Raw genomic sequence first — 25,193 nt, 5'->3', positions numbered from 1 at the left:
TTAAAGGTCCTTACCATTTTCAGTTCCATCGCAATGACAAGACTGAGTTCTTAATTTCATTTCACACTTTATTGATTAACGGAGCTTCTGCTTTGACTTTGTCGGCGCTTCATTAAGTTATTTTGGTTTTGTCGTGATTATTTTCATTTTTGTTTAGTATTCTCAAGAGTTTTATTCGTAATCAGTTTAATGAAAAGTTTCTACAGTCAGGTATTTTGATAAGCAGTTATTGAATTGAAATTACACATTTATATTAATAGTGGTTTTCGTGTTTACATATATATAAATATATTATGCTGCTGCTTAGATTGCTCCGCATTACATTAATAAATCTTTGAATTACGTTTCAATAACCATTTGATCAGGCCACATTACCGCGCATGTATGTATATAACTTTCGTACTCAGGATTTTGGCCAATTGCTTGAGTAACATTTTCCCACTTCGTTATGCTTTCAATCATTCATTCGGTTTACGTAGTACCATGCTTTCATTTTCGTTTATTCATCTTAAATCACATTTATTAATTAATATTAACATTGAGTAGTTTATGCTTGAGTGTGTGTTGGATACGGTAGGGAGTACGGGTAGTGGTGAGGTTAATTTGTGTTTTATTTCTTGCTGGCTGAAGAGGTTTATGCAGAGGTTTACTTTAAGTGCTGCGCAGCTGAATCAAACAATGATAAACAAGTACAGCACTCTAGGCGGTAGTAACATAATAAAATCGTTACTTAAATAAATAATGTCCATCTACAAAAAAACTGGCTTAGGTGAAAAACAAATATGCTTTGTCGAAAGCGACACTTTTACACATTACTCGACTCGAGTTGGCAACTTTTCCATCGTCCAAGCTCATTCAGCTGCTCCTGTCTCTAGTTTCATTGTACATTGAGCTATTACAAATAAATTGTTTAAATAAGTTTTGACTTTTGTATATTTTGTTTTGCTCTTCGTTTTTAATGTATCTGCAATTGGAAGTACTAAATTGGTTGAGGCTACGAATTGTACATTACAAACTAAAATGTGTGTGTTTTATCTTCGTTTGTGAACTTAAGCTAAGCAATCGATTAAATAATTAGCAATAATAATTTTAATAGTACAATATGAATATTTGTAATTGCTTAAATGAACCCCTACCCCGGTTCATATGCTCTCGCAGCTAAACGTAATCGTAATAATTAGAATTTCTTTACAATTAATTTTTACGTTTCTCTTGATTTTTCTCCTCATATTATTGCTTTCCTTTTGTTACCGTCGACTCCTCCCCTCCCCTGATTTACAGCTTAAAATTAGCACGCTTAAAGAATTAGTCTTAGGACTTAACGAATTGGAGTCGGGAGCCAAATAGTAGTAGTTTAAATGGCCATTGGGCGCGGGACATATTGAAACAATTTCCATATATATATATAATATATATGTAATATATATGCGTATATACAACTAGATAAATATTATTAAGACCTCTACACCTAATTCGTTTTTGCCGGGGGGGGGGGGGGGGTACACAATTAACACAAGCGCAGTCGGTGGAGCCGGGCCAGACCGATTGTGTTTCGGCTCCAATTCCAGCTCCTAACTAGGTTGCACAACTATGAGCTGCCATGCTGTTGCCCATGCAATTTACACTTACGATTACACATCAAAACATATATAGTTATATGGGTATACAATGTACGATAGTAGTGATAGTTAGGAGGTAACCATAAACTATAATATCAAGCAATACACAACGCGTAGCCTTCTACTTGTTCGCTCTATAGCTTCATCTCTCAGTCGTCCCAATAGTCGTCTCAGTTCCAGGCAATTCACATCCCTTACTTGGTCGCATCGGTGGTGGAGCGCCGTCGATTGACCGCAGCCTGTTGTTGCTGCTGCTGCTGCTTCGCAGCCGCCAGAGCTGTTAGAGTCCTTTGACTGATGGCTCCCGAAGCGGTGGTGGCCCTACCGGCGATCTGAATGTGCTGCAGCTGCTGTTGCTGCTGCTGCTGCTGCTGGGCCACCTGCACTTGGTTGGGACTGGGCAGTGTTTGCGACGACACCGTGGCCGTGCTCTGCTGGTTGAGTATTCGGTGCTGTTGCTGCAGCTGCTGTTGCTGTTGCTGAGGCTGTTGCTGCTGTTGCACGGGCGCCTTCACCGTTTTCAATTGCAGCTTCTGTGCGGACATCACAATCGGAGTGGTGGTTAGGTTGGCGCTGCTGGTCACCACATTGGCAGCTAACAGTGGGAAAAACATATGCGCTTGTAATAGTCGACAGAAATGAATGGATTTCTACTAACCGTTCACGGGTGTGGTGGCGATCTTAAGCGTGGAGCCACCTATCTGCCGCTGGGTGGTGATGAGCTGCCTGTTGGCCAATTGCTTGGTGCCCACCACCTGGACGTTGCGGGCACGCGGCTGTATGGTGCCCAGCAGCTGGATGGCCGCGGTGCTGTTGCCGCCCGACTGCGACTGAATCGTCTGCTGCTGGACCGTTTGCTGGGCGATACCTATACCACCACCAACATTTGAGGTACGTATTGTTTGAGGATTTAGTTTCTGTACACCGGCACCGACTATTTGAGCTGTAAGCAGAGAGAGAGCAGAACGTGGGTGTGCGGGGAGATTTTTTTTGGTTGTTGTTTTAGGTTGCAATGAGAAATGTTGAAGGTCAGAGGTCGGGGAGCCGCCAACTTGGTCGCCAAACCAGTACGTACAGTACGGTTGCGGCTATACATAATGGACCCTCTAATCTCAAACTGATGGCATTTCGGGTTAGGACACACAAGACACACAAATCGGATTGGATTAGTTTAGTTGCATGAGGGATCGAAACGAGATGTTAACGGGTTTGTGTTGTATGATGTTGTAAACGAGAAACGAAACAGAAACAGAAAAGAACAAAATTAAGCATGTTCAATTAAAAGAAAAGAGTTACGTATAAATAATATGGTCCGATTATAAAATAAAGATTCCCACCAAGAAGCCAGATCCAGAGTCACAAATATCTCTTCGGCCTGGCCGAAACGACAGTGCAGCATTCTTAGCAAGCGGCCTCTGCACCAGGAACGCATTTCTCTTATACTCACCAATGGGAAGGGTGAGCATGGCCGTTGTGGCCCCTGATCCTCCACCGCCGCCCGCACTGCCACTGGTGCTGCTTCCCGCCGTCACTCCTCCGCCGGAGTTATTCGTAATGACGACCGTCTGTGTGCCAGGTCCCGACGATGGCAGGCTCACAATGGTGCCCGTTGGTGGGGCATGTTGCTGCTGAGTCTGCTGATGCTGCTGCTGGTGGTGCGGCGCCGACTGAGTCTGCAGCGTTATGGTGTGTGGCAGTTGCTGTTGTTGGCTGGAGACTGGAACCGAGACCAGGACACTTCTCTGTTGGCCCTGCGCTGTGCCCGCACCAGTAGCCGTATTACCCGACTGTTGTTGCTGCAAACTGTTACCGGAGAACTGCAGCGAAATGGGCTGTGTGAAGCCGGGGATCTGCACCTGGACATTCTGCAGGCCGGCAAAGTTAGCCATAGCGCCCTGCAGTTGAGACAGATTGATGCCCTGCAGATTCAAAGTGGCGGTGGTCTGTTGCTGCTGCTGCTGTTGTTGCTGCTGCGGCGAGGCAGAGGGCTGCGGATGCGGACTAGACATGGGCGAGTGTATCGAAGATGTGGCGGGAGAGTGAACGATGGTTTTCGTGATGAACTGCTGCGTTGGCTGCGGCTGTTGCGGTGACATGTGCGGCATGGAAACGGCGGATACGTTTGATGTGACATTGCTTAGGCGCTCCAGCAGGGCTTGGTTTTGGTGCGTCTGCGACGACTGCGAGTGATCCGAGCCCGATGGCGAGGGAGTTGCTGCGTTGGTCAGCAAGGCGGACAGGGCTCCACCACCGCCGCCACCACCACTTGAAGTGGACGCTAGATTGTTTGGCACAGCAAAGCCACTGGCATTCGAGGCGTTCGAATCGCTACCTGGAGAAGGAGCGGCCATGCCCACCACAATTGCGTTGGGCGGCGCTGTGGTGCTATCTCTTCTCAGGGAGCTCAGAATGCGCTGCTGAACTGGGCCCGTTGGGCTCTGAATCCATGCTGCCGCCGCCGCGGCACTGTTGCCCGACGAGATCACTGTGTAGCTGGTGGTGGGGTTTGTCATCACTGCGGGCGGCGAGGCCAACTGCGAGGCAAGCGCCGACATGGACACTCTAACCGTCTGGCTGCCGTCGCCTGTCTGTTGGTGATGCGACTGGCCGGCTTGGTTGAGGTTGACCGCTATCAAATTGCCCGCGGAGTTTGTTCGAAAAGTTGTCGTTGTGGTGCCTCCGCCACCAATCTTTCGATTGGCGTTCAACAGATTTTGCAACACTTCGCTGGACTGCTGCTTCCGCTGCGTACTCACCAGCGTGGGTGTGCCACGGGTGGTCTGCACATACGTAGCGGTGGCCGCATCGGCAGTGTTTGGCGTCGACTGTTGCTGGTGCTGCACAAGCGTCAGCGTCTGCGGTTGCTGCTGGCCGGTGGAGGTGGTGAACGTTCCACTGGCCACGGGTGTGCTGGTCATCGCAGCTGGAGCACTGTTGAGCAGGTTTAAAATTGACGCATTGCTGGAGTTCTTGAGGGTTGTGGCACTGGTGCTACTTCCGTTGTTGTTGGTGCTGCCGCCTGACCCTGCAGCATTATTGTTGCTCGACGTGTTCCCCGCTGTAAGACAATTTTGTATTGTTATTTAGCATATTTCCCATCGAAGATTCCCACCGAACTTACTTTGCTGCTGATGCTGCTGCTGGTGTTGCTGCTGCTGTTGTTGCTGGTACTGGTTGGCAGAGTTCATAATGCTGTTGACTATGGCGTTTATTGCAGGATTCGGATGTATGGCCGTATTGTTGTTCATATTGTTATTGTTATTATTGTTGTTGTTGTTGTTACTAGTGGCAGTTGTCTGTTGTTGCTGTTGCTTCTGCATAATCTGTTGCTGCTGCACTTTCAGCTGCGTTTGCTGCGGAATAGGAGAGTACATAAAGTTATTGACAAACTAGCAATGCTTAATTGACCATGTTCTACTAACCAGTATTGGCACATTTGAGTTGAGCTGGGCACGCAGCGCTGAATTGGCCCCCACCACGGAAGTGCCCTTCACCTGCTGTTGCTGCTGTTGAATGGTGGCGGGCTGGATGGTTATGCCCGAATGTTGCAGCGCCTGTGCCAGCTGTTGCGATTGCTGCTGTGGCTGCTGCTGTTGCACAAGGACCAGGGAACCATTGCTGAGGCTAACTTGGTGCGTTGTTGTGGAGGTATTGCTGCTGCCGGTGGCCAACTGCTGAAGATGTATGTGTTGTTGTTGTTGCTGCTGCTGCTGCTGCTGTTGTTGCGGGACAATCTGTGCTGCAGCTTGCTGCTGCGGTGCCTCAATTGTGTATGTTTGCGGCTGCTGCTGCTGCGCTGATTGTTGCCGAAAGTTTTGTTGTACATTGATTACATTACTTCCAGCCAAATTGAGAGTCTTTTGAGTTATTTGTTGTCGCGGCAGTGCAACATGATGCACTGTGGCGGATAACTGCTGTCCCGCTTGTTGTGTCTGCTGTTGTTGTTGCGATTGTTGCTGCTGATTGGCAACAACAACGACTTGCTGCTGCTGCTGTTGTTGTTGCTGCTGCATTTGAGCTTGACGCTGCTGCTGCTGTTGTTGCTGCTGCAAGAGGATCCGCTGCTCATTCGTCAATCCCGTGTGAGTCACAATTGGCATATGCCCGGGTATCAAATGCGTGATTTTGACCGCCTTACGTCCCTCCTCGGTGAAGATCTCGCGGAACTGTTGAATGTATCGATTGGCATGCACCCGAGTGCCCAGCGCAAAGCGGCACGACTCGCCGTTTCGCTCACCCTCCCGGTAATCTCGGTCCACATAGAGCTCGCCGAGATACTCTGCATCGGAGGGGCGCTGGAAAATGGACAGCTTTATGTGGTATAGAGCCCGCCGGCCTTCACTCGCCTCCCGCTCCGTCTCAAGAATGTATTCCTCGACCAGCTGCGGTTGGAAGTTATGACGACAGTTTGGCTGGCAACCGTCCTTGCAGGCCTCACTGAATTCGTTAAGGGGCTCGTAGGCCTTGGCATACTTTTCCACGCTGATCACGTGCTCGGGCACCTTCAGATTGGCGGGATACTCCAGTGTGGGCGGACGAATGGGCCGTATGACCTCGTGTGGTCGCCGGGGCACCTTCGATGTGAACGAAGAGAGCATGGCCCCCACCAGCGGATTGTTGGTGGGCGCCGTGGCCGGTGTGGCATTGGCGCCACCACTGCTACTTCCCGTCCGCGGTCGCTGGCGCAGGCGAGCCAGGTAATCGCACAATTCCAGTCCGTGATGGTGAGTGAATTGGTCCAACTTGCGCTTCCGATTGATAGCCGTTTGGGTGAACTTCTTCATCTGGCGCCGCAGCTCGTGGGAGTTGTACAGCTGACGCTGATGCTGGGAGTTGATGGCCTGCCGCCCTATGCTGGGATCCGGCTCCAGACACAGCGGCTCCGCCGTGGCCAACACCAGCTGGCTCTCCAGGGCGAGCTTGTCCTCCGCCGGCAACTGGCTGCCCATTTGCTGCACTTCCGCGAATAGGGTGGCGTTCGTGGGCCTGAGCAGGATGTGCTTCATATCACAGATATTCGTTGAGGTGGCAAATGTCTGGCGGAAGTCGCGGATCTGGGCGATAACGCAGCCGGCATAGAAGACGCTAGGCTTGGCGTACACCCGTGTTCCCTCGCCATCCGACAAACTGACGGTCTCCGCTACGAGTAGATCCATTAAAAACTCCGGCAGCATTTCACGATCGATGCATTGCAGCAGCAAATCGTTCTCGTAGGGCCACCGAAGCACCTCCACGAGTCCAAAATCGTGTTTGGCGTGACCCGCCTCCGTCTTGGATTGACTTTCGTCCTGGGCTAGCGGCTTGGGACGACTCCGATGACTGCCCGTTCCCGTACCCAATCCCGCAGCATCGCTCGAGGTCTCGTCCTTGTCCGTGGGGGACCATTCGTTTGTTTGCGGATTTAGCACCATGTGCTCGTCATAATGCAGGGCCAGCGAGTATCCCTTATTGCCGGGATACAAGTTGACCACAATCGTGTTGAGCTTCTCCCGATCCACCAACCGCTCCAGTGTAAAGGATCGAGTGCGCTGCTTTAGCTGAAAGTGATAAGAGTCCTTACATAAGGTTTCCGCTTTTGATTGGCTCAACACTTACCCCTGTCTCGGCAAAGTAGTTTAGGTCGTTGCTCAGCAGTTGCAGGTACAGGTCCCTTATTTTCTCGTGCAGATTAAAGAACTTGCTGTTGCCCGACTGGCAGACGGATGAAGGTGGCTTGCTGTTGCTATTGGAGGAGGCAGCGCCGGCGCCAGCGCGCGCTGATTGCGACGACGAGGTGGCTGTGGAGACTGATGCGGCGGGTATAGCTGAGCTGCGACTAGAGGAGCTGCTCTCCTTGCTACTGCTATTGGACTTCTGGCGCTTGCTGGGCGACGACGTGGGCGATGCCAGGACATGGTGATTGTGCGTCTGGTGGAGGTGATGATGGTGCAGGTGGTGGCCGCCTCCACTGGCTGTTGAGTTGGCGGAGGGTGGCCGCTTCTCGGACTTCTTGCTGGACACACTGGCCGCTCCCGTTGAGCTATTGCTTAGACTGGAGTTAACGCCCGGCGGTGTCGACAGCAGAAGATCGGGCACCACCGGCGACGGCGACGTGATTGAGTTGAAGTTCGACATCGTTGTGGTGGAGGATGAGCACGAGGAGGGCGACGGAGCAATTGCAGTGGGCAGGCCGCTGGGCGTGGCCGAGGTCGGCTCCGTGAGCAGGCTGCCCAGTGAGCCGCCAGTGCCCTCGGTGGGGGACTCGTCGTCATCGAAGATACAAATGGGCGGCTGGGCAGGAATCTGTGGTATAGCCTGCAATAGGCTGGTCTCCAGGTACGATTTGCTGCTCGAGGAGGCGAACTGCTGCTGCTGGAGCGTGGGATGCAGCTGATGGTAGGACTGCTGCGGCTGCAGCTGCGGCGAGGATCCAGACGTGCCGTACTGGACGAACTGCGTCTGGTGGACACCCGAACCGTGGGCGTGGACCGCTAGGCCCTGGACATGGTCCGCGTTGCTGGAACCCTTTAACTTTTTGAGCGTGTCATTTATAATAAACTGTCGAAAAATAAAGTGTAAAATGGGAATTAATCGTATTCAGGCTGCATGAAAAATGCCACAGTTCTTACGTCGGCTTCTTGGCATGAGGAGTCCAGGCTTTGCATGGTGGTGCCAGCGGATTGCTAGGGGAGATCCAACGGAGGATGGCGCACCCAATTACCGACGACATCCAAGCACCAGTCTACGAACAATCCTGGCCAGGATCGGCGGCATTCGCATTGCGCTAGCAGGTGTCCGTGTTGCCAGTGAACGTCGAATTACGAATTTCTAGGACCGCAGACGCAGGGCTCCGTTGTTGTCTCCTACTTTCGCTGGCTGCTGCTGCTGCTGCTGCTGTCCATCGGTTAGTTTCGCCACACTCAGCACTCGGCTGTGCCGCATCAGGATCGTTTTGGGGTGCTCCTCGGTCCGTCTGTGTGACGAATCGCTGCACTGGAGGACACTGAGATCGGATCCCGATGGCGATTACTGCGGTTTCTTCACTCTTTTTCCACTTCCACTGCTGCTGCTGCTTTGCGTGACATTTTCTCTCTGCGCCCCTCTGCCGACGAACTCTCTTTCTGGCGCTGCTGCTCCGTGAATTTGCAAGGTCGCGCGCTCTGCTGCGGTTATGGGGCGAACAGTGGGCTGGTTCTTTAATGATACGCCGAGGATTGCTCGCTTTTAATTGTTTTAAAACTTTGTTTTATGCTTTTTTTTGCAATGTAAATGTACTGTACGATTCGTGCCGTGCGAATGCCAACAATCGTTATCGTTCGCTGTGAATGGCATTGTCGCCGTTCCGTCTGCCGTTAGTGGTGTGTGCACATTGGCTGCCCATGCACTGTGTGCTGTTAGGCGCGCGCTGTTAACGCTCTGTTAGCCGCCCAACAGTCATTTGAAAATTCAAAATATGCAATTCAAAATCTGAAATTTTGCAGTTTATTTCCCACTTTCGGTGAATGAATAGACAGACTTTGTAGGATTGTTTACTTATGTTTAATAGGTATATTATTAAGGATTAGTCTCTACCAACTAAGCGTTAAGAATACAAAATTTTGTCACTTGTACGTATACACTTTGTCATACACATTTATCCATATATATGTAAATATTCATATATATATATATATAATTATATCCGCGCGCTAACCGTTATCAATATTCAATAAAATCATTATATCAGAAACTTGTAATACACTCGCAGTTGAAGAATTTCCGTTCACATCAGCATGAGATCTTTAAACGTTAATTGTGTAGTTTGAAATATTTATAATAAAAACAGCTCTTGAGTTGAATCGTTGAGGATCAGGGGTTGCTTTTGGGTTGGGTTGTGTTGAGTTCTGTTGGGAATTGGGATCGGGATCGGGATCGGGTTGTGTGCGGGTTGGTGGGTGATTTGCTCGCTTGCTCCTCCTCTACTCCTTGTGCCCGCCCTGCAGCTTCTTCCAAGTTTCGCCCAGCGCCTTGGCAAAGTGGTCGTCCACCGAGGCTTCAGTCTTGGTGAATATCGAGATATTCGTGGACGAGGTGGGCGAAGCGGGCGGCGTCTGCGTCGAGGAGGCAGCCACGGCCGCCAGTCCCGGTTCAGCCTTCACCCGAATGATGGCCGGCATGCTGGGCGTGGGCGTGGGAATCTGCGACGGCGTCGGATTCGGAGTTGGTGTCGGTGTCAAAGTCGGCGCCACAACGGTGGTTCCGGCTATTCCGTAAGCCGGCGGTGGAGGCGGTGGTGTGTTGTATCTCGGCGGCGTGTGGTGTGGCGTGTCCAGGATCCGCCTGCCCGCCACCGCTGCCTCCATCACCTGGCTGACGGCCGTGGGTAGCGCTGGTGCCGATCCCGTGGCCGAAGGTGGCGGCGATGGCGGCGTTTGGGTGCGATGCAGTGCCAGCGACAGGGGAAGCGGTTCCTCCTGCGGCGGCGGCAGTTCCGGCTGCAGCGATTCGGGCTCCAGAATGACCCATCCCGACTTGGCCAGCGGCGAGCGTTGCTGCTGGTAGTGCTGCGATGCCGCTGTGCTGGTTGATGAAGGCAGTCCGTAGGCCAGTGGCGAAACCTGCTGCTTAGGTGTACCACTTGGCGAGGGCGTGGGTGTTGGCGTAGGCGTCGGTGACTTCTTGGCGAACAGGGCAGCATAGTTCTCGCCCAGTGAGCGTCGGAAGTGCTCGTCAATGTCGCACATCGCCATATCTGCAAGGCAAATCAAAGCATCAGGTTAGTATGATCGTTGACACTAATGTGCATATATGACTTCTCACCTGTAGAGTGGGCCTGCTCCGGTGGTTCTCGCTTGGGTGGAGCCTGGGTAATGACGCTGGGTCGACTGTTGGCCGCGTAGTTGGTCCCAGGCAAGGGTTCGCGATAGGGTGGCGGCGGTGAGGCTCTCTGCTTCAGAGCTCCCGTCGTCACCGACATGTCAATGGGACTGTCCATGTCGCGATCCTCTCGATCCCGCTCCCGTTCCCGCTCCCTCTCGCTGTTGCCTGCCTCGTGCGGCTGGTATCCGGCACTACGCTGACGCCGCTCGCGTCGCCATTTGGTGGTGGTCAGCACCTTGGACGTCGCACGCATCTCTGCAAGGAGAAAAAAAAAGAAACATCAAGAGTCAAAAACGGTTTTCAGGAAAACGAGCTATCTGTTTTGGCCATCTTTTTGGCTAGCCCTCTGAATAGTAATAGTCCATATGTCCATATTATAGACAAAAATCGAATTTCAATTAAAACCCATAAATTTGCTGTGGCTTTGCGGTTGATTTGGGTTTTGTCTGGCTAGCGATTCACCAATGCTCGTTGCGGTTTACGTGTCTGTCGTCTTGGCTTCGATTATGCGGTCGATGAGTGGGCGTAATGAATCAGTTGGAGTTGAGGCGAGGCTGACTCTACAAAGGTTCTCCTCCACCCGATCGCCTGCCTGCGTCTATGTATCCAAATCTCTACCCCCCCCTGGCCCGCTCTGTCCTGCAAGTTTGTTGCCTAAGTCTTTCGTTTTTTTGAATGAACCTCTGCCAAAAGCTGCAAAGTCGCGGAGCGGCAGAGAGCGGCAAGAGCGGGCAGGAGGAAGAGTTTAAGGCAGCACAGAAATTATGCACAAGAAGACGTAGCCGTCATCGGCAAAAAATATGAATAAAAATAAAACAAAAAAAACGGCACACACACACTCGAACAAATAAATAATAACAACAGAAAAAGCATATACAATCGAAACTCCAAGGCACCAACAAAATTGGTTACGAAAACTCGTTTGGTCTACGCTCTTTTTCGAGTTCGCCTGGGTTGTATGTGTGTGTGTGTGTGTGTATTAAAGTCTGGGCCTGGCCTACACTGAGCGAAACGCAGGAACGTGCCTGGCCTGCCAATGGGCGATTGACCGAGCTGCCGGCGTGGGAAGCGGCCAAAACGGAGCGTGGGCATCCCGTCGGGATGAAAGATCCATCTGCTCCAGGCGCTCAGTGTAGCTGCTGCTGCAGCTTGCCAGGAAACCAAGTTTATAAATAAAGCAAAAGGCTGGCAGCGGGAAGCCAGGTCCCAGAACCCAGTTTCTCGGCCGATATCGAAGGGGCAGGCAAACCAGTCGGGCGACTTCTGCACATTTCGAGCAGCGCAGAGAACCCCGTTTGGAGGAGGAGTAGCTGCAGTCCCAGGAACCCAGGCATGAATGAATGAATGAATGGCTGGATTGGGATGGAGGCGGTTGGCGTTGGCGGAGGAGCAGGAGCAGGAGGAGTGGTAGGAGCAGGCGGGAGCGTTGTCCTGTTTTTGGCAACGTCACTGCGGGGCTGCCATATATTACTACCTCTGCGAGTCCAACCAAACCGGCGAGGCAGAGGAGCACCAGTAAGAGGAGCCAAGAAACTGGTCTGTCCCGAGTGGAGCACTGGGCGCAGAGGATGACGAGGAGGTGGAGGAGGAGGGCGGAGGCAGTGAAGTTGGAGTTGCAGGCCAAGAGGCATTAAAAACCAACAAACACGGAGGCTGGGAGCAAACTTGGGCTTGGACTCGGGCTCGGGCTCGGGCTCAAGCGGATGATGATGGGGATGATGATAATAATAAAGAAACATTCAAATTTTATTGCACATTTCCGGTCGTCGGACGTCGCCGTCTGTTGGGGGATCGGCGGTTCGACAGCGAAAACAACAACCACAACAACGAAGACGAAAACGACAACGATGGAGCATGGAGCATGGAGCATGGAAGTTGGAACATTAAGCTTTCTTTTTGAGGCTCCCCCTCTTTTGCGGATTGTGGTCTGCAGCTCCCTATCTCACCTTCGCCGCCACCGCATTTTCAGCATCCTCTCGGCATTGTTTATTTGTTCTGCTGCCAGCGTTTTAATCATTTCTGTATCGGCTAATTGGCGATAAAGGGGAAGTCGATTGAATGGCAGGCCGTTTCGAAATTAAGGGGGAGTTCGTAAAAGGGAGCTCGAAATGGGGTTACATCGATGATATAAGCAAGGGACAGTCGTGGGATCCAGGCGATGTAGGATGTAGTGACAGTTAGCTTGTACTCCGAACAGAAAAATCAAACGATTTAAAGGTAGAAACCAGGTTTTGGCATTTGTAAAATGAATTGAAGCCATAAAGAACGACTTGAATAAACAATAAAAAAACAACCGCAAAGTTGAATAATTAAGAAACCAATCTATACATTCGTATTTAAGGTTTTGTCATCAGGTCTTCTATTCTATAATTCGTATAAGTATATAATCGATACAGGGTTATTTCGTTAGTTTTTGATACCCATTTATTTTTATAGAGATGCATATAAATGGTAAATTTATCTGCCTTCATTTCAATGTTTTGTGGATAGCAATTACAAGGAAAGCATTACTTCCCTAATATTCCTATAAACAACAAATTTAGCAAATAATAGACTTTTCAATTGATAATGTTAGATGTTAAAATAAATCCAAGTATTTTAGAAACTTTGCCCATAACAATTAGAGTACATTATTATTGTACAAAAAAATCGAACCATTATTTCAGGCGAAACATTTCACAATTTCCGGTAACGGTGGGCCAATCTCAAAACTTCTTCACCGCTGAGGTGATATATCAGCTGTCTGGCGAGATTTGAAAGCGCCGGCCCAGTGAGATCCCAATATCTGGTTCCGACCCGAAGGGAACGCGCGAAAGAGAGGGGAGGAGAGGCGGAAAGAGAGAGACGGCGCGAGAGTGACAAAACTCAAGCAGACTTGCATGCTTATAAGTTTTGGCCTGTTCGGAGTGTAAGATTGTACTACAAATGGCTTCAAAGCAATAGCAATAGCAATGGGAACAGCATTTTGTGGCTTATGCAAACAAGTTGTTGCTGCTCTGGTTGTTGTAGCTTTTGTAGCTTTGTGTACACATTTATTTTTCCATCATCGTCGCCGCCGCCACCGTCACCGCCATCGCAGGCGTTTTTCATTATTTATATATTTTACGTTTATTTTTCTTTACTCGCGCCGGCTAGTGAGTCATGCCCGTAACCACGTATCCGATCCCCAAGCCCCCGATCCCTGCCAGACTTTCCGCTATACCCGCACCGCATTACCCGCTGGCCGAGTTGATTGCAAATCTGGTTTTAATATGTCAACAAATTAACAAAAGCAAAGCAAAACCGAGTCGAGCCAAGCACAGCGGCTCCAAGCCCCAAACCAAGCCCCCCCCCCCCCCTTCCCAATCCAAGTTCCACCTCATCGTTTTTATTTTTTTTTTATGGAGGTTTAATGTTTAAACAGGCGCTCATTTTTTGCTCTTTCTCGGGCTGCTCTTTTTTTCCAGTGATTTTTGTGTTTGCCTGGCGTCGCCATGTAATTGAAAGCATTTGTGTGATTTGTGCAATGTCGCCAATTAACGCGGTGGAACTGGAGTGTGAGTGTGTTTGTCTGCTCGTTTGCCAATTCGAGCCCGAAGCCAATCGTTGGCGACGGGGGAGCGCAGTAAAAGTGTTGCCAATTTCATTACCAATTTTCCAGTTGGCACAAGCCAAGTAGAGACGCCATCGATACGCTCTTGCAGCCGGCGTGACCGATTGCGTTAGCTGCCGTTGCCAATCTGCGTCTGAGTCCCAATCCCAATCGTCATCACGTTCACGTCCACGTCCTGGCCACACGCCGCCCACTAACTGATAAAGCGAGGCTTAGCGAATCGCTTCCGATATCCCATTCATGAGCGCAGTGGGTGAGTGATTATCGTGGCCATGTGGCCAAAGGAAAGGGCACGTTCGCCGATCCATTGAACTTCAGCACCGATCAGGCGAATGAGTGTAGCCTCCACGTGAGCAGCAGGTGCAGCAACGTGGTCTTCGCTTGTCCTGCTCTTCGCTGCACTTTGCCTGCCTCCATCCACCCAAGATAATTGCGAACATATTATGTGGTAACCTAGAACCACACGTGTTGTTTACTTCAAGGAACAGTCATGCCAAGAAGTGGAAAGAGTTTGAATGTTCATTCGGTGATATACGTATACTATTTAACAAGATGCTTGTAAGATTTCAATACTCTGGTCTGCAAAGAGTTTATATAAACAATATTGTCTTTGTTTTGGCTTCTTATTTGTTCGGTTTTTAAAGCTGCAATTAAAGATCTTGTTGTAATGAGATTTCAACTAGAAATCAGGTAACAAGAACATCCCCTATGCTGTCATAGGAAACTTTGGGTTAAATGGAAAGAACTTTGTGTTTTTTTATGCTGGATTTTATACTTAAAGATTCAAAGCTTCGTTGAAATGTGTAATTAAACATCTTTAGATGTTTCTAAATGTTTCTACTATAGTTTAAAATTTTCATTTAGTTAAAAACTGACAGGTGGTTTAAAGCTAGAATGACACTGACAGGGTGTTACCTCTTTCAATTTGAAATCGACAATTTTTAAGAGGGTTTATACTAGAGTTTGAATTCATTTAAGCACACTGTTGTTGATAAACAATTGTTACAAACAATTCTGATATTTATTTACCTAAAATTGAAGCGTACCATTTACCGACAGGATGGCTATTAATAATCGTTATAATAAATCGTAACAACGTTGTAGAACCCTGAACATTTAGACTTTACTTCCCAGAAGAAGCACGGAATAAATTAAAGGTTATGATAAGACAAATTAGTGAAACTACACGAATCCGAAAAATGGAATTACGAAGAAGGGGATCTCACATTTGAAAGAATACAAACAAACTATCCCCTGCCATTGTGGCCTCATGTGCAATCTTCCTAATGAATTGTAAGCAAGTTTCACTGGCAAGATCACCCGTATGTGACAGTTTCAACCTTTCAGTCCCCCGAGGTCAGTCAGTCGGGGGATTTTCGCTAGTCGATTTCTTTGAAGTCGCCCTGTCAAACGAACCTGAGTGCAACTGCAACTGCTGCTGCTGCTGCCTGTAGAGCTGGTGATGCATGGCGGCCGCCTGCTGGAGATCTCGCCATGGCTGCCAGAGCAGACTGTTGGCCATGGAGGAGGCGTTAGGATCGGCGTTCGCCTGCGGATGCATCTGCTGATTGCCGGACTCCGCCTGCAACGCATGCAGCTGCTCCAGCTGCTGAGGATGCTGGACATTGTAGAACATGGCCCTCTGGCTGGCCAGTGCTTGTTGGTCCGCCAGAGCAGCGGCCGCTCGGGCAGTAGCCACCTGGGCCAACGAACCGTGCGAACTGGCCGCGGACGAGACAATGGAGGAAGTGGAGGGTCCACTCGAGCAGGATGCAGATGAGATGGAGGCCGTCGAGGAGGCGGATGAGGCGGATGAGGCGGGAGATGTTGCTGTAGCCCCCCCAGCGGTTTCGGCGACCAAACGCTGGATCTCCTTGTGGTAGTAGTAATCCTCGAAGGCATCCAGTAAGCAACGATAATCTAAGCGGAGAGCCATTCTATGCGAACTTGATGGATTCTCAATTAGCTGCGCTATCTAGCCACTTCCTTCTTCTCGATCCAAATCTCTGGGGGTATCGATCCTCCCACACCGCAGTCGCCGCCGAAAAACCGACTCAGCTGATTCACAAATCACTACGCCTTGGCCGGGAGTTGGGGGCGGTATCTATCAATCGGTATCAGTTGAAGTACTTCTCGGATGCTGGGGAGCGGCACTCTTTTCTTTTTTTCTTTTATTATTTATTTGTTTTTCTTTCCCTTCCAGTTTATGATTACTTTTTTGCGCTCGGCGGCAGATACAGATACACGAATGTGCGCACACAAAACGAGCCGCAAGTCGCGACTATAGATACAGATACAATCTGTTTCTGTTTGTCTGTTGGTTTTTTTTTTTTTCTTCTGCGATTTGGTTTTTTTTTTTTGCGCGAACCGCGACTCGGGTTACAGTCTCTCGCCAGTTGAAACGGAGACTTTGGCTCTGCTCCGGCGACGTGAGCCTCGAGTCGACATTTAGCAAAATAAAAATAGCACGCTCTTTTTTCTGGCTTTTTCTGCCTTTTGTTGTTACGGCGACTCTGTCTCCGACTCTGTCGTCTCTGGGTTATATGTGTTTCTTTTCCGAGTAATGATTTGCATAGAAATCGACAAATCGCTGACTGAACTTGAGCGCCAGTTTTCGCTTTCAGAGACCGACGAACAGAACGGGGCGGCACACACGAACCGATCTGGACGCACGTTCCACGCCACAAATCGTAGTACGAATAGCAAGGTATCGGCTATAGCTAGCTGTCAGCTATATAGCATTAGGAACTGGGCAACTGTGCAACTGAGCAACTGAGCAACGCGACACCGAACTGGCGGCTTCCACGGCCAAACTCAAACTGATCGTCGGCGAGCGGCGACTTGAAGATTGCGACTGGGGCTTGCTGTATTATTATTATTATATAGGGGGCTTTCGAAGCTCCGAAGCCGCGGCCGAGTCTTCTGTCTTCCGTCTTCGGTTTCTTTGCCAGTCTTCGTCTTGCGCTCGTTCGCTGGGCTGCAAAAGTCTCCACGGGTCTTCGGGTCTCTGAAGAAACCGGGAATCGGGGGGATCGGATCTGTAGAGTTGGGGGCTTTTTTTTCTTTTTTTTTTTTTTTAGAGCCATTTGCACTTGCGCCAGTTGTCGTCCCTTGTTGTTTTTCGTTTATTTCTCCTCTTACCAATTTCCGTTTCGACTCTGGTTGGCCTGGCCTGGACTTGACTGGGTTGGCCCTCTCTTTCGCCGAAGCTCGCCGACGTTCGCTGGAGTTCTCAACGGATTTCGGATCTCTGCTTGCTTTTGGTGATTTGGTAATTGAAAAAAGTACAACTGAAAGACAGGCAAAGAAAGGGGTCCAATGTCTGTATATCCGTCCGTAGGATGTGGCCGCCACGCCCCGTTGCCCCATTGATGCTTGGCAAATTGGGCAAAAGGGTAACGAAATGGCAGCAATTGGGAATTGGCCACAGTCCGCGCGAACTCTTGGAGCACCGTAGCTGCTCTGGCTGTGAACTGCGATTTTGGGTAGGGCCAGTCGGGTCGGGTCGGGTCCAAGCAGCGCACATGGTGTGGGCGTTCTTTCATGTTGTCTGCAACGCTCTTTTGTTTTGGGCCCGGTCACTGCATTGGGCTCATTATAATGTTTACCCAGAGTTTTGCCACAAACCAGCGTAAATCCAGCAATGTTTGTAGCTGCGTGCAAAGCTACCTACGTTCCACCACGGCTTGTCGAATATGTGTGTGTGTGTGTGTGTGTGTGTGTTTGTGAGTGAGGACTGCAAGCGGGCTTGCGAAAATGACAACCAACTAGGAAAATGAGGGTTTGCCCGAGCCACACCGACAATAGAATACCTCGAATCCTTACTAATAACCCAAATTGAAGTTTTTTTTTCGTTTCAAAAATGGATCAGCACCCAATTTGCATAACCCAAGTATATGTATCTGCACAGTTTGAAAACAAACTATAGCACATTGATAATGGGAATTTCCAAAAATTTTACCTGACTGTGGAAAAATCGGAATATTATTTATCTCATTTAAATGTATTTTATTGTTGAAAATTCATAACATTTTAGGATTCTTAACAGCTTATACATCAGCGATAATCACTTCCGTTTATTTTTTTTTTTTTAATGTCGAAAAGTACACTGATAAAAAAACAACAATTTGGGCGGGAAACGAAAACAAACACAGTCCTGATAACAACAATTCGATAATAATTTGCTTTAAAGCCACATACATTTAGGAATTCAAAGGAAATAGTTTGAATTGCTGAGCAACCGATTCCGGGCACTCAAAGCACGTATTACTTTTAGTTAAGGTCAGAACACAAGAATGTTTAAATGAATAATTACATAACAAGAATACAATGAATAATTATCAAAATATACGACTAGAAAACTATATAATTTTCCTTAAGTAGTTGATAAGAGCAATGGATGTTTGATAAATCTTAAAAAGAGGCACTAAATCATGACAATGACCTACAATCAATCAACTTCAATTACGCCAAATTTGCCCAACAGAGAACTGCAGTTTCCCAGGGAAATCAATGCAAATAGCCTCAGGACAAAGCTCATCACATAGCCAAGATGTTCGCAGCGCTGTTTGCGTTTGTTATTGAAGGCACACAATAGGTCGACGGTACTACATGTTTGCGGCTGCTTTGGGGCTTGGCTCGACTTCGTTTTGCTTAGTTCAGGCCACACGGCTCGTCCGTCCCTCCGTCTATAAGTCCGTCCAAACAGCAGCAGCAACAGCAACAGCAGTTACCATTGCTGCAACTGCAACTGCAACTTGGCGGCAAGAAAACGGCACAGAAGCAGCAGCAGCGGCTGTAGCGCGGCAGAAAGCAGAAACCAATAGCAACAGAAACTCGTTTCTAATTCAATAGCAGGCCCATGAAATTTTACGCCCGATTTGTAGTACAACCACTACTGTTGTTGCCCCATGAATATTGCTACTGCAGCAGCAGCAAAAGCGGCAACATCGAGAAGGCGAATGGAGCTGAGCTGAGCAAAGTGGAGTGGCGTGGAGTGGAGTGTAGTGGATTGGAGCAGATTTGAGCTGGCCAGGAGGAGTCGACTCTTGCACATGGCTGCTATGATCATATGGCCCGAGTTGGCCTGCCCCAAACTGACTTGCACAAGCTCAGCTGTTGATCTCGCGCCATCCACCAACCAAACCTCCATTCGATCGATCGATCGATCGCTCCATCGATGTTTCTCTGCTTATGGGTTTCCTTTTCTCCATCTTTCACCATCGACCGTCGCTCGTTTGCTAATCCAAGTCACAAAATGTGCAATTTTCAGCTGTTAAACCACCAGTGGGGGAAACGAAAAATCGAAAAAAAAAAATCACAAAATGTAACGTACAGAAATCAAGCTAATACCATTGACTGGCTGAGTAATGGATTCAGAGCTCCTAGGCTTTGGTTTTGGCGCTTACTCATCATCCCAGCCGTTTGTTGTGCGCGAAAATTTGTAGTGTAGCGTGAAACATGCGCACGCATGCGCAACGAGGTCAATCGAATGGCAATCATGGCAAAAACGAAAAAAAAAAACTAAAGCACTGCAAACAAAAGGAAAAAGAAATATAAATAAAACAATGACAACAAACGGGGGGATCCAACAGACTTTTGGGGGCAGAAGACTCCACTCCGGCTGGCTGACTTGGACGAAAACAATAGCAACAAATTACCGAAATCCAAACATCGTAGACCAGAGCAAAGTAATGTAAGGAGCAGCAAAAACTGGATGAGCAAAGTGGGTAAACTTGACTTGAGGGGGGGAAATAAATGGTGGAAGCTACTTAAATTATGCGGGCAAGCTTACAGAAGTCGAATGGAAATCCCCCAACCAATTTCGTTAATGTTCTACGCCTGATGATGAGTCCCTTGAGCCAAACAAGAAACCTAGAAATTCGCTTAAAACATCAATTATTAAAGCACCTACATAATTAATACAGGACTGCTAGGAAGATGCCTAAATAATGATTTTAATGGTTTAAATAATGGAAAATATATCAACACACAGAGTTAAGCAACAAAAGATTACGGAATTTTTTTCTAGAATCTCATCTTGGTCATTATTTATCTAATCATTTCGCTCAAAGACAGGTTACTCAAACCCAAATTTCCTAAGCTTCTTTCCCTTTCTGTGACGGCAGCTGAATGACCAGCTAAGCAGCAATTTAATATTGCCCCATTGATTCGAAACTTGGAGGAAAACAGAACCCCTCCAAAAAAAGTAGAAATAAAACTCCGGAAAATGCTTTGCTAATTGAAATTTGTGTTGTTTGGAAATCGGCACAGAAACATGAGATCCCTTGCCTGCCCCGTCAATTTGGGTCAGTGTAGTGCGGAAGTCAACGAGATCCGACTTTTTGATGCGAGATCTGCGCTCTATAGATCGCATAGATGACGATCATGATAATGATGACACACACAAATGAAATGGGATGAGGTGAGGTGGCTGAGGTGGCCGGCAATTTCCAGAACTTGTCGATACCGAACCAACAAGACAAATTATGTTTATATCTTAACCGCAGTCCCAGTTTGTGAAATCTAACAATCTAATATATGTATATATATCTAGTGGGTACATAATATATACGCAGCGGAGACAACACAAATCAGCGGCAAACCAGTTCAAAATTTAAATAAAACTCGAGCGTGCGCGCGATTTGAACAGAAACTGGTTTTCGATTGCCCAGAATAGCAACAAAAACAATGAGGCAACAGCAACAAGAACAACAGGCGGCGATGGCAAATAGACAAAACTAACAATAACATAAATATAGTTGTCATTATAAAATATCATCCGGTGGTAAATCAAGCGTGAGAAAAATCCCAATACATTTTTGCCGAATTTCAAATCGAACACAGATCTATGAATCTAGTTTCCGATATATATAAATACACAAAAATATATATATAGATAGATAGATAGATGGGCAGAATAGTCCGTCGTGTTTGCGAGACAACTTTCATTTCGATATTGTCCGCAACAAGTTGATTCTGCCGCTGCATCCTCTGCCACCTCTTCCTGTGCGCGGCGGAGTGGCTGGCAAAAGTCGCGCAGAGTGAAAATTTATGGCAAATAGGCAAATGTTATGTTTAAATAAATAAATAGCAGTCGCTAGCGACTCGGCAGTAGCAGCAAAAGCAAAAGCAACAGCATTAAAAAGAAAGGTAATGCTCTAGTCCCAATCTGTGTCCCCATCCCAATCTCCCAGCTCCCAACTCCCAACTTCCAGCTCCATCCCCATCCCGAAGCCCATCAGCTGCGAAGCAAGCTAAACCAAACCAAATGGAGCCGATCCAATCCCATCCCATGGCAATAACAAACCCAAACTGGTTTGCCTGCTAGATTTTCCTATGGTCGAGATTTGCGGCAATTATGCGCACCGTTTGGCCATTGCCAGTAAAAGGAAGAGAGTGTTGGCCCACAGAGTTGGCACTGGCACTGGCCAAAACGGAGAATTGAAAGGCCATGTAAATTACCTGATGAACCGTCCCCAGTACCATGCTCACCCAGCCAACGGTTGGTGTCCATCTCCAGCTGTGCCCGGCCAGCCGCGCTCGAAATTGCCACAATTTTTCTTTTGTACCCAGGCTGGCTGGCTGGGCTGGCTGGGCTGGCTGTGATGGCTGTGATGGCAGGCAGGCCACAATTTGTGTAACTATTTGTTTATTAATTATGGCCTGGCCCATAGAGTTAGCTCCTCGGCAAACAATGGAAGGGCCGCTTAATTAACGGCTCGATCGACCCGCTTTTTTCTACGCTGTTGATTTATGAAGATCCAGAATTCGAGTGCCTCGTTCGATTATGACAAATTTCCATTAATCATGCGCAGGTTAACGACATTTTGCATTTTGCCTGCTGCCGATCAATCAAATCGCTCATCTTCGCTAAATCACAAGAGACGAAAAAAAATTGGTCTAACTGCCTGATTTTGATTTTAAGGCCGCTGCATTGAGAACTCAATTGTTGGCCGGCCAATTGTTCATGGCCAAAAAATCGCGCACAAATCGCCAACGAATCGCGCGGCGACGGCGGCGGCGTCTTCAAATATTTATTCGAACATCGGAACCATTTCTCTTTCTGTATCGGCGGGGGCTATCTCATAAATTCAGCTCGCTGTGTTGACAGCTGTACCGCATATATGTATATCGGCTGCGGAATTTGTCAAATATTCAGAAATTATGGCTGATAAAGCCGTTCGCCAATGGGTAAATAAACAGAAAAATGAAACTGAAACTGAGGCAAACATAAACATAAATTGGGGCGGCTATTATCGGAATTCCATGGCTGGGCAGGCATGATTTGCATGTTATCAGTGGCAAATGGGGGGAGGGGACGAAATCACAGCCCAAACAGCCGGTTATGTGCTTATCGTTGCTACCCCCATTATAAATTGTGCAATTACCCGGAGAGCATGCCTAATCAAATTGCCTTTTTGTTTAACAATTATACACATATTTGCGATCCAGCGCACTGAATACCATACCACAACTATATGCCACTCACTCTCTGCCGGCCATTTCTTTGGCATGTCACGCGGTTTGCCGCTCTGGGTGGTGTGCCATGGTGTGTCGCATGGTGGGCAGAGAATGCAAATTGCAAATATACATATAAAAGATATGTCGCCAGTACAGAAATATGCACTACGGACGAACAAATGAACGAACGAATGCCCCATCCACAGCCACATCAAGTCGACAATTCGTGCTCGTCAGCCGCAGTGGCACTACGAAAACGACTGGCTGACTGGCTGGCTGGCTGGCTATTATTGATAAGGGGTCCCCGGGTCCGGTGGCCGACGATACTTCACATATGCCAACCGCTCGACTGCCGCTCTCTGCCATCGAAAATGCGGCATTTGACACATTTATGAAAATCGGAATCGGAATGCGCCGCAAACTCATTTTGTTGGAATGTTTTGTTGTCGTTTTTTTGTACGAAAATAAAACATTTCTCGGATTCGTCGAGTGTTTATGCGTTCGCACAGTGTTCGCGGCCAGGAATCCGCTTGCGTCCATTGTCGCACTCATCGATGTCGCCGGGTGGGTAGAATTTCGGAAGAAACTGTCTGACTGGGGGATCGCGGTTACAAAGAGGAAGATGTCAGCCGGAAAGGGGGCACTGTTGCAATCGTGAATCATGACTGGAGCACGCAGAAGGGTCTGCGACTGGATACACTGAGAGGAGTTAGAGCCCAATAGCAAATCTGAATTCAAAGATTAAATGTAATATGGCAAAATGTGATAACAAACAGCACCTCTGATTGGTAGCATACGAAGTATGTGAATAATAATCAGATTACATTTGGGAATTCATTAACTAGGCATGAAATCGTTTGCAAAACGTTTTGTTACATTTTGTTTCTTTATATAATGTGACTTTGATAGTCTAGAATATAATGATGTTTTTATGTAAGCAAAAATCTTGACATCTATTAAGACTTATCAGTTTAGCAGACTTGTAGAGTTTTCCAAGTTCATTCACATTAAATCCATTCAGAAATTATTTTAAATTTGTAAAGAGCTACTACTAATTTGAATCACTGCTTTACATTCCCATGAATGTTTTAGACGCAAGATGTTCATATTACTGGGCATTTCTTTCTGTGTCTGACACATTGTTGAAATACTTTCCGAGTCTTCTTGGCTCAAAGGTGAAAGCCATAAAAGAGCTGTGTATAACCCCCACCCCCACTGCCCCGTTTGGGTTGAGTACATCAGGGCATGTTGTTGGCCAAGTTGAAATCATAAAAATTGTCGACTCTTTTTAAACGGAATTGGTTAATGGCTCCAGTTGGTGTTTTTTTGTTGGTCTGTAAGTCTGGGTCGGATCGGTTTGTTCACTTACCGCTGGGATTGTTTTGCACCATGGTCGCCGCTCTAGAGAGTACATCCAGCGCCGTTTCCATGATGATCTCAACGCTTCTACGTGGGATTGGACGTGGATTTGGAGTTGGACTTGGACTTGGTTTCGCTGCTCCTGCACCGACTCGATCTGCACCGCATGAGTTTCACACTGAAAATGCAAAGAAATTGACCATGAACAGCCGCACCACACACACTTAAGCCGCACACACATCTCTCTCGTATGTGTGCCTTACAATATATACACCGAGATATCCAAGTGAAAAACTGGATATATCGCCCGAGCCTGGCATTGGCATATATGTAAATGGAACAAAACCAAAACCAAAGCCAAAACCAAACCAAAGCGAACAAAGACTGACTGCCTGACTGGCTGACTTGAAACAAGTAAGACGAAGGCGAAATCCTGCTGCCAAACAGTTGCCATCTGATCGGAAAGCTGTGGAAGTGGATGCTGATGAGGGGACATGCACGGTGGCGGGGCGGTGAGGGGCCACGATGCACTTGGGACTGGTTTTTTTCGGAGGCCCCAAGACCAAGAGTTCGGGGGCTGCTCCGTTGAATATTTCGGCAATGACCAAAGTACAGCAGCCAGAGCCATATTGTTGCTAGCCAGTCAGCCAACCATACAGCCAGCCAGCATCCGACGTCTAGTTTCCACATTAATATACGTAAATATCAGGCCACAACAGTGGAGCCACTTTACCTTTCGCCAGGTGTGCGCCTTCAAATCCTCGCTGGAATCCTGCTCCTCAGCTGTACGGCGATTTATCCTCGCTAATTTTCACCGACTTTTCACGATTTGCGCTGGGAAAAGCGGGGGTTCGATGATTTTTGGTATAATTGCAATAATAGTTCAGTTCGCGTTAGAGCTGGAAGATACGTCGATGTAACATCGATGGCCAAAGTCATCAGTCTGTATTCACATCGATATTTGCTCAGCCTTACCAACACTAATATTGTTCAGCGGTGACTTAAGCCCACATATAACATTAGCGTTGACTCGAACCATTTTTAGAAAACTTAATGTACAAACAATGTAAACATACCTAACAACCTAAAACATATTATTTGTCAATAGTATTTGCAAAGTATATTATAAGCAAATATAAAGGTTATGATATGAATAAACACCATATACCAGTTTTTTCCATTGGATAGAGATACAAAAAAGTTGAATAAAATATAAAAACGAAAAATGTTCGTATGTGTGATTATTAAAAAAGAAGATAATGCTTATATATATAGTTGAAACTTTACGACTAACACCTATAAGAAAAACGATAAAGTAAATC

General features: G+C 47.8%; 2 protein-coding genes across 5 annotated transcripts; both read right to left on the bottom strand.

The window, feature by feature from the left end:
- Positions 1–70: 70 nt before the first annotated feature.
- On the bottom strand, positions 71–8,905 carry Spt20. 3 transcript variants are annotated; one of them, NM_140402.5, is made up of 7 exons: positions 8,228–8,905; positions 7,215–8,156; positions 5,042–7,156; positions 4,741–4,972; positions 3,067–4,677; positions 2,278–2,562; positions 71–2,214 (listed from the first exon to the last, which is right to left on the bottom strand). In NM_140402.5, exons 1-7 carry the CDS (start codon positions 8,261–8,263, stop codon positions 1,814–1,816), a joined length of 5,622 nt encoding a protein of 1,873 aa, NP_648659.2. In that variant the 5' UTR covers positions 8,264–8,905; the 3' UTR covers positions 71–1,813. The 3 variants fall into 3 exon arrangements, with proteins under 3 accessions (NP_648659.2, NP_001034005.2, NP_001287062.1); NM_001038916.3 differs by having other exon boundaries at positions 917–2,214; positions 2,278–2,736; NM_001300133.1 differs by having other exon boundaries at positions 917–2,214.
- Positions 8,906–9,119: 214 nt separating this feature from the next.
- Positions 9,120–24,815, bottom strand: Tgi (Tondu-domain-containing Growth Inhibitor; the record flags this gene model as incomplete). 2 transcript variants are annotated; one of them, NM_140401.2, is made up of 4 exons in its annotated part: positions 9,120–10,329; positions 10,398–10,712; positions 23,882–24,049; positions 24,605–24,815. In NM_140401.2, the coding sequence occupies 3 exons, from the start codon at positions 23,940–23,942 to the stop codon at positions 9,557–9,559; spliced, it is 1,149 nt and encodes a 382-aa protein (NP_648658.1). In that variant the 3' UTR covers positions 9,120–9,556. The 2 variants fall into 2 exon arrangements, with proteins under 2 accessions (NP_648658.1, NP_729916.1); NM_168555.2 differs by lacking the exons at positions 23,882–24,049; positions 24,605–24,815 and adding an exon at positions 15,466–15,985.
- Positions 24,816–25,193: the final 378 nt, after the last annotated feature.

Source organism: Drosophila melanogaster, chromosome 3L, assembly GCF_000001215.4.
Source record: "Drosophila melanogaster chromosome 3L".
Classification (NCBI taxonomy): domain Eukaryota; kingdom Metazoa; phylum Arthropoda; class Insecta; order Diptera; family Drosophilidae; genus Drosophila; species Drosophila melanogaster.
Note: the sequence above shows the minus strand (reverse complement) of the source record. Positions and strands in the feature narration are given on the sequence as shown.